The 9,939-nt window shown below is 38.4% G+C and overlaps 1 protein-coding gene across 1 annotated transcript; it reads left to right on the forward strand.

Moving 5' to 3' along the window:
• Positions 1-8,336: 8,336 nt before the first annotated feature.
• LOC100339822 (olfactory receptor 2G3-like) lies at positions 8,337-9,344 on the forward strand. Its single transcript, XM_002714368.3, has one exon. The coding sequence runs from the start codon at positions 8,337-8,339 to the stop codon at positions 9,342-9,344; it is 1,008 nt and encodes a 335-aa protein (XP_002714414.3).
• The last annotated feature ends 595 nt before the right edge of the window (positions 9,345-9,939 follow it).

A 9,939-nucleotide genomic window follows, 5' to 3' on the forward strand; every position in this document is an offset into this window, starting at 1 on the left:
GTCAAGATAAAATTTATCACAGGAAAAACTAGACAGTAAGAAAAAGAATTTCAAAGGAGCACAATATGCCCTCTTCATTTATAGCTTACAACAACAAATCATTCATATGAAATGGGAAAATCAGTATTATTAATATTTGTTATTCATGTAAATGTAATATGAAAATTATTCTTTTAAATGAGATTTCCATTCTTCCACAGTAAATTCTGAGTTGGAAATATTTTTCCTTTTTCAAATATTTTTTACATACAAATGATAGCTAGTTTTTTTTATATTAAAGATGTTATTTTCATGTAGAAATGCAACATTTGGTTATTGAAATTTATATTAACCTTTATATCTAAGTATTTATTCATGTAGGAACATAATTCCAAAAACATATTTCCTTCAGACATTGAAGGAGTTAAATCATTTACTCAACCAGAGTATTAATGTTATAAAAGTATGCAGTGCATTCTGAAAAGCCCTCCTTCTCTTTGATGTGTGGTATTGGGGAATAGTATCATTTTTTTTGTTATTTATTGAATAAAAGGCAGTTGACTCTGAATGCAAATATAGCTACCAACATAATGAGAGTTCTTTATTTGAAAGAAAGAGGTTTTGTCAACATGTATCAAACCTATGTGGAATTTTTACCTTCTAGGAGACTAGAGGGCCAAGATGTTTAGTGAGATTTTAGAAAGTCTAAACAGTTATAAATAATAGTTTAAAATATATTCAGTTAAACATACAATGAAAGAGCATAATCATTTTTCATGTTTAGGAAAAATAGGCGCTTTTTACCTGGCACCAGTAAAATTCAACAGGCCTTAACATTCTTCCCTAATAGTACTTGCATAACCTGAAATTGTTTAATGCTTATTTGGGAAATTCATATGGAAGGAAAATGTATTAAGGAAGTATCAGTGATTAGCATCATATATTAATTTTACCTATTTTATAAAAATGATCCTAGAAGGATTCAGTAAAAATACATGAAGTCAAGAGACTGATATGGTGAAGGATCTGGATGGACATCAACATCAGAGTGAAGTCATTGAGTGATCCCTCAAGATAGGGAGAAAGAAGAGCAATGGTAAGAAGAGAAGAGAAAGACCCTTACTAATCAAGCTAGTTTATATCATTGTATTACATATATTTCTAATTCTAATAAATGTACTAATAGGTATGTATATCCATGCAAGCAAACATAAGTCGCACATAATGCCTAACTTCCCATTCTCTCATTCATGGCCGATTGCCATCTGATTCGTCACACTTTTTAAAAGTATTCATTTGTCTTCTATGAATAAATAAAATGGAACCAGACATATTCATGCTTGTTCTAATCTGTTGAATACATCTTTCTTGTTATCACACCACCCATTCCATTTAAATGACATTTTATACTATATTTTAACACTCCCAACATTATCTCAAATAGAATGATGAAAGATACATTTAAATTCATGAACTAGCTTCCCATTTACGTTTAGTTTAGGCTTGTAGAAGAATTGTATTTAACTATGATGCAAAATATAATAGAACATATGCACCATATTGTATCACCTAACCCAAATGGAATCTGAATCTCAGTTTAAATCTGAATCTCAATTTACCACTAAAAGTTAATCATCATGGACATGATGTGTCAATAAAATCAATACTTAAATAGAAGTGAACAAATTAAAAGAGGACATTTTCTACATTTTTACCCAAATAAATCACATTTCAATACAAAACAGGAATTTATGCCACAGATATCAAACCTGTATTACCTTGAAGTGACAAATCAGTGCTCAAGGTCCATGTATTGATTGTAGCAGCTGCTATTTGAGATTTAAGATCCCCAAAGACCATTAAATCAGGAGAGACTTAGAGAGGACACAGGTCACTGGATCCTAAAAGGTCCCAGGACATGACCTCCCCAGTGTGGTAATTAATACCTGGATCTGTAGTATCCAAAGATGCACTGTCCCAGGAGATCATTCAGACATACATTTGGCTCTCTGTTCTTTGCAATATTGCTTAAATCCAGGAAAAAATCACAAAGATGTTTAACTCCTGCATTTAGAGTCTCCCAATACTCAGTTTTCTGATTTCTGCTGCATTAATGTTGGATTTTTATCAATGGTCTAGTATGTATTTCAACCTTGATGTCAGTTCCACTGAGTTTTGCTAACTAACATTTTTGTTTAGAGACATAATATATCCTTCTGGCTGATAACTTCAAATTGTTATCATTGTAAATTTAAATTTTTATTACCTTGTCCCTTTTTCACATCACTATGGGAATTTCCAGTTCTCCAACATTTCAACTATGCTGTTTTCCTCATTTCATAAGGCACTTGAGTGCTACTGCAGATGTATATAAAAAATGTTGAATCTTGCCCTTAAGATCATGGTCTTTATTGACTTCAAACAGGCTCTTGCTCTATCCAGAAATCTTTTTCTGTGTGTCTTTGTTCATCTCTTCCTAGTCTCTAGTGAATGTTTGACAAAGTCTTAAATCTTCCCTCCCCACTCTCTTGTGCCACACATTACTACATACAATTCATATTTCTCTGACTTCTAAGATAAAACAGATGACCCAGGTGGGAATTTTTTAACATATTATATTATATTATACTATATTATATTATAGTATTACATATTTCTAATTCTAATGAATGCACTCATGGTTATTCATACCCATGCAACCAAACATGAATCACACATAAAGCATGACTCTTCTTAATCTCTTATGCATGTCTATCAGCTATCAGCTTATCCACATTCATATCCCCCCTTCACACTTTTCTTTAGTGTAAGTCTAATCTTATGTGTATAAAGTTAATTGAAATAGATCTTAGTAAAAAAATAAGAATGGGAATAGGAGAGGGAGGAGGAAGAGGGAGGGAGGGAGGGTAGGCATTGAAGAATAACTATGGTCCTAATTTTTTTTTTGAAAGGCAGATTTAGACAGTGAGAGAGAGACAGACAGAAAGGTCTTCCTTCCGTTGGTTCACCCCCAAAATGGCCACTACGGCTGGCGCATTGCACAGATCTGAAGCCAGGAGCCAGGTGCTTCCTCCTGGTCTCCCATGCGGGTGCAGGGCCCAAGCACTTGGCCATCCTCTACTGTGTTTCCAGGCCACAGCAGAGAGCTGGACTGGAAGAGGAGCAACCGGGACAGAACCAGCGCCCCTACCGGGAACAGTACCAGTGCCGCAGGCGGAAGATTAGCCTAGTGAGGCACGACGCCAGCCCTAAATTCGTATATAGGAAATGTGTAAAGTTTGTATAACTTAAATAAAAGATTTGTAGGTAAAAATAATTAAATAAGATTTATTTATTTATTTGAAAGACCAGGTGAAAGAGAGGAGAGAGATGGGTGACAGGGATCTAAGTACTTGGGCCATTATACACGGATTCCTAGGTTGCAATAGCAGGAAGCTGGAGTAGCAGGGATTCAACCAGAACCCTGATCTAGGATGTGGGTGTCCCAAGTGATGGCTTCATCCACTGCACCACAATGTTCACCCTTTTTTTTTTTTTTTAAAAAAATGTTTATTTGAAAGGAAGAGAGAGAGAGAGAGAGAGAGAGAGAGAGAGAGATTGATTGATTCTATCTGCTGGTTCACTCCCCAAAACCCTGCTACAGCCAAGACTGGGCCAGGCTGAAGCCAGGAGCCAGGGCCTCCATCTGGATATCTCATTTGGGTGACAAGGACTCATGTACTTGGTTCATCACCTATTACCTCCCTGGCTCCTCAGCAGGAAACTAGATCAGAAGTGGAGCAGCAAGGACTTGAGCCAGCACTCTGATATGGTATGTCAGTGTCCCAAGTGGAAGCTTAACCTGCTTTGCCGCAATGCTCACCTGCTTCATGCTTATCTTAAAGTCTCAAAAACAAAGTGTGTCTCTTTTTTTTGTTTTAGATTAATCCCTCTTCCAACATATTAGAGCCAAAGGAAAATCTCATGCACATTCAGGTCTGAGTCAGATGCAATTAATAATCACTGAGTGGATCAAGTCTAAGAAAAATAATTGCAGCAAATCGAGAACAAATGGTAGGGGTCGGTGCTGTGGGATAGCAGGTAAAGCCGCTGCCTGCAGTGCTGGCATCCCATATGGGCGCCGCCGGTTTGAGCCCCAGCTGCTCCCCCTGTGATCCAGCTCTCTGCTGTGGCTGGGAAAGCAATGGGAGATGGCCCAAGTTCTTGAGCCCCTGTACCTGCATGGGAGACCTGGAAGAAGCTCCTGGCTCCTGGCTCCTGGCCTCAGATTGGCGCAGCTCCAGCTGTTGCTGGGAAGTGAACGAGTGGATGGAAGACTCCTCCCCACCCCTCCCGCCTTTCCTTCTCTCTCTGTGTAACTTTGACTTTCAAGTAAATAAATAAATCTTTAAAAAATTGTAACTTAGGTAAGGTATGTACTTGGTAATAAAAGACTGTGGTGGCTAACTTCAGAGAACAGTTTCTTTCTGAACCTTAAATAACTGTTGAGCTCCACACAAACAATTTTCTATGAATTGAGTCCCAGGACTGCAAAATATACAGAATTATTAGTAAAACATGGATTTTTATGAAAGTCTATTGATTTTTAAAATAATTTTTACTACATAAAAGTGAAATAGTTCATAAGGATAATTTCCACAAACTATTAGAACATCCTTTGATCAAGATAAAGAACATAAGGAATATTCTATAAGAACTATCAAGCTCAATTCCATATCCTACTTGTACCTGCTCCCATGTAACCATTGTTATGTTTCTTTGAACTAAGCATAAATAAAATCATGCACCACCACACTTTCTTTGGTATTTGATTTCATTTACTTATCTTAAAATATTTGTTTATTTGGAAGGCAGAGTTACAGGGGAGGGAGAGAGAGAGAGAGAGAATGAATCTTCAATCCACTGTTCACTCCTCAAATGGCTGCAACAGCCAAGGCTTAGCCAGTCTGAAACCAGGAGACGGGAGCTTCTTCCAGGTCTCCTGTGTGGGTGGAAGGTGTTGAAACACCTGGGACATCTTCCACTGCTTTTCTCAGACCAATAGCAGGGAGCTGTATTGGAAGTGGGACATCGGTATAGGAACTGGTGCCCAAATGGAATGCTGGCATTGCAGGTGGTGACTTTACCCACTACGCTATTTGCCAGACCCTTAAAAAAGTTGCCTATTCTTTAAAAAGTGAGAATGAATAGATTGGAAGCATGGTCTCATGGTCAATAATTTTGATTCATCATCCCTTTCTGTTACAGATAATTTTACTACAAAATATTGATGTGCTTGCATGGGGCAGACAACGGTGTGCAATCAATTATCTTCCAGTGGAAATAGAGGCACACATCACTGTGGTGTGTTTTTCTCTCCAGAGACCTGTTTCCCTCTTTAGTGTGGTGATTATTGGAAGTTGCCCAGGAAGGAGAGCTCCAGAGATCTTCCTAAATAAATAATCTAAACATCCATTACTTGAAAATAGTTTGAGCCAATATTGTAGAAGAGAGACTCCACTAACAACTTAACCATCCATATCCACTGGTAGTCCTGGGACTGTGCCAGCGATTGAACTTTTCATTAAAACCACTAACAGCCTCTCCATATTGATTGTTATTCTTCATGGAAGGTGAGAGTTTCTTTCATACATTGTGAAATATATGAAGGGATGTTTATTTTTAAGAGTGAGGAAATCCCAGACAGGTTCCCTCTAGTAGTGAACAGAAGATTTTCATGTATAGCTCAACATTTAAAATATTCTTTTTTGTAAGATTTATTTATTTATTTGAAAGGTAAAGTTACAGAGAGGCAGAAGCAGAGAGAGAGAGTGGTCTTCCATCTGCTGGTTCACTCCCTAGATGGCTGCAATGGCTGAAGCTGACCTGATCTGAAGCCAGGAGCTAGGAGCTTCTTCTGGGTCTCCCACGTGAATGCAGGGGCCCAAGGACTTGGGCCATCTTTCACTGTTTTGCAAGACCATAGCAGAGAGCTGGATTGGAAGTGGAGCAGCAGGGACTTGAACTGGTGCCCATATGGGATGCCAGCACTGCAGGCTGTGGCTTTACCCACTATACCACAGTGTCAGCCCCATAGTATTCTTAGTCTTGGGAAATTGACTATTTTCTGTTTTGCAGACAGCATAACCTCCCATATTCATCTTGATTAATAATATGAAAATGGAAAGGAGTTTCATTGTGAAGCCTTCATGGAAAATGTTTATGGACTCATAAATACATAGGGAAAAATTGAGAGAATATGGAGTTATATCAAGTGCAATGAGGACACTCACCATTGTCTACCTTCTAGTAGGCACTGAATTCTACAAGAGAATGCTTTCATTGTTCTTTCAATCATGGGAATCATGCTGACCAAAGCTGATGTCAATTCTTTGGCATCGGAGCATTCAGAGTTATTATATTACCAACAAAATGTTTAGCCAGATACTTTAACTATTCACAATACTAAACATTGTGAATAGCTGTGTCAGTTTCCTCCTTTTGTAATTCTAAGATCATTCTCTACTCACAGCATGTAATAGTTTACAAAACTTTAGCATGCAGTTTATTTTATCATGATATTCTTTGAATATCATGATATCATGATATTCTTTGAATATCAAAGAAAACAAAGCACATATTCTCTCTAAACTGGACTATGTAGTAAGCAACTGAGTCTGGGAATAGTGGCCCAGAGTTCTTAGAGTTCTTTGTTTTCTAGTTAAGAAATATGGGGGGATGTCAGAAATTTTTATTAAGGAATTTTTCTCTTATTTTAAGGAATGCTTTTAAAGATTTGAATCCTATGGTAATCAGTCTGATTAGTCATTTTGCACAACCTAAAATTGGCCAGTTAGAAGTATGCATTTTTATAACAGCAATCTTAATTAATAGTTTGAATTATATTTACACATTCGACACAGCTGATTTCATAAAAGTTCAACAAATTGTATTAGGTGACTGAGTTCACCTACTCTTGTAATAAAAGCATCTTAAGGACAAACATTTTTATGCAGTAGTTAAGATGCTGCTTTCTATATTGGAGTGCCTAGTTCAAATCTTGGCTCTAGTGCTCCCAGCCCAGCTTCAGGTTAATGCATACCCTGGGAGGCAGCAGATGATGGCTCAAGTACATGGGCCTGCAACCCATATGGGAGAGTTAGATGGGGCTCTGGGATCTTGACTTCAGCCTTGTCCAAGATTGGTAGGATGGAGATGGAGGATCTCTGTGCAATTCTTTTCTTTTTGCCTTTCAAATGAAATGAAAATAAACAAGTATAATTATGCTCTTAAATTTATATATATGAAGCACTGCAATTTATTCACCTTATAAATCAAAGACAATAAAATAAATAAGTAATCAATTAAAAGAGTTAAAAGCATCTTAAAGTATGTGCACAGCGAATGCCACCAGGGAAATACCTTGCTTATTGAGAATTTAATTCTTCCAGAGAATAAATTAATGAAGATAGTAGTCCAACGGTCCTCAGAACCTTTCCTTAAGCCTATTACCTGATCTGCTTTCAGTGCAGTGACTGTTTATGGTAGTCATATCTAACTATTCCTGTTTAATATTCTAATCTGCCTTTGCGTGTTTCCAGTTCTGTATAACTTCTCTCTTAAAGTCTTGCCTAGCCTATGTATTTTTCACTTTAGTGTTTAACTCTCATGTATCTATATCTCTAACAATCATTTTATTTTCGACTTCTCTTTTTTTCCACAATATGTTAATGGCCTATTTATTTTATTTTCAGACAAACTGGTATATATCTCAAATCTGCATTAATATATGACTACAATGACTTTTCTATGCTTACATAATTCTTTTTTTAAAATATTTATTTATTTGAGATCAGAGTTACACACAGAGAGAAAGAGAGGCAGAGAAAGAGAGAGAGGTCTTCCATCTGCTGATTCACTCCCCAAATGGCCGCTATGGCCAGAGCTGTGCCGATTTGAAGCCAGGATCTTCTTGGTCTCCCATGCAGATGCAGGGGCCCAAGGACTTGGGCAATCTTCTACTGCTTTCCTAGGCCATAGCAGAAAGCTGGATTGGAAGTGGAGCAGCCAGTACTCGAACCAGAACCCACATGGGATGCCGGCACTGCAGGTGGTGGCTTTACCCGCTAAACCTCAGTGCTGGCCTCGATTACCTAGTTCTTTTACTGTGTTCATTGTTTTCATGATACTGTGCATTTGTCTCTTTTTCTATATAATAGGTCAGGTCAGCTTACATATTTTTAGCTTGTGTTATTTTATTGCTATCTTTTGTTTCTCTCCATATAATTCCAGTATCTAAATGATTATGTTTTACTTGGTTTGCTCCTTTTCCATTTTTTCTGATATTTTATTTTTCTTTTCACAGGGATAAAATAGAAATGCTCAGTAAAGTTGATTCACAAGAAATAATGAAAGGGAGTAATTTAAGTGCCCCAGCAGTTTTCATCTTACTGGGCTTTTCTGACTACCCACAGCTGGAGAAGGTCCTCCTTCTGGTGATCTCCATCATATATGCTCTGACACTGATGGGGAACACAGCCATAATATTTGTCTCATATTTGAGCCCCAAACTCCACACACCCATGTATTTCTTCCTCTCTAATCTCTCCTTCCTGGACCTCTGTTTCACAACCAGTGTTGTCCCACAGATGCTCTGGAACCTCAAGGGCCCTAGGAAGACCATTACTTATACTGGTTGTGTGATCCAGTTCTATATTGCTTTGGGCCTGGGCTCCACAGAGTGTATCCTCCTAACAGTTATGGCCTATGACCGCTTCAATGCTATCTGTAGACCTCTCCACTATGGTGTTATCATGAACCCAAAGCTTCTCAAACAGCTAGCAGCTGTGGCCTGGATCAGTGGTTTTGTGGAATCAACAATTCAGACCATTCTTATTTTCCATTTATCCCTCTGCAGCCACCACAGGGTGGATGACTTCATATGTGAGGAGCCTGCCCTGATTAAAATTGCCTCTGTGGATACAGCCTTCCTGGAAAATGAGCTCTCCATATTTACTGTCCTCTTTGTGGTTATACCTCTGGGGCTTATTGTGGTCTCCTATGGCTGCATTGTTAGGAGTGTGCTGAGGATGAACTCTGCTGAAGGCAGGAGAAGAGCATTTGGGACCTGTGGGTCTCACATGATTGTTGTGACTTTGTTCTTCGGAACTATCATGTCTGTCTACATCCAACCCAAAAGCCGGTACACACAGAATCACAGTAAATTCCTCACCCTCTTTTATACTGTGGTGACACCATCACTTAACCCTTTAATCTACACCTTGAGAAACAAGGAAGTCAAGTGGGCAATAAAAAAGTTGCTGACAACAGACCCAAATGTAAATGTTTTTAGGACAAAATTTAAAACATACTCAGGGAATTCCTAGGAATCTGAGGCTTTTTGCATGATCTAGTTTATCTTTTCATTTATAAGGAGCAAAGCTAAATTTGCTAAATAAAAGTGGATGGAAATTTCTTTCTGGTAACACCCTGAGGTTACCTACTGAGTCTTTCTCATCCTCCTTTCTGGAACCATTATGTTTCCTTTTAAAGTTATTTTCTGAAGAGTCTATGAACAGATAAATATTTGTGGATATGTGCATGTGTATATCATTATAGTTTTATTAACATCATGGTTATCGTTCTAATGTCTAATGACATGTTGACACAGTTATGGCAAACATTTCTCATTACAGAATTGAATCTTTTTTTTTTTTTTTGACAGGCAGAGTGGACAGTGAGAGAGAGACAGACAGACAGAAAGGTCTTCCTTTTGCCATTGGTTCACCCTCCAATGGCTGCCGTGGCCAGCGCGCTGCAGCCAGCGCACTGTACTGATCCAAAGCCAGGAGCCAGCTGCTTTTCCTGGTCTCCCATGGGGTGCAAGACCCAAGCACTTGGGCCATCCTGCACTGCACTCCCGGGCCACAGCAGAGAGCTGGCCTGGAAGGGGGGCAACCGGGACAGAATCCGGCGCCCCGA

This window comes from Oryctolagus cuniculus, chromosome 5, assembly GCF_051225735.1.
Source record: "Oryctolagus cuniculus isolate XC-2025 breed Fujian yellow rabbit chromosome 5, ASM5122573v1, whole genome shotgun sequence".
NCBI classification, from domain to species: Eukaryota; Metazoa; Chordata; class Mammalia; order Lagomorpha; family Leporidae; genus Oryctolagus; species Oryctolagus cuniculus.

Bases quoted from the DNA above. Each gene is read 5' to 3' on its own strand.
- LOC100339822 (XM_002714368.3), top strand. From the start codon at position 8,337: ATGCTCAGTAAAGTTGATTCACAAGAAATAATGAAAGGGAGTAATTTA.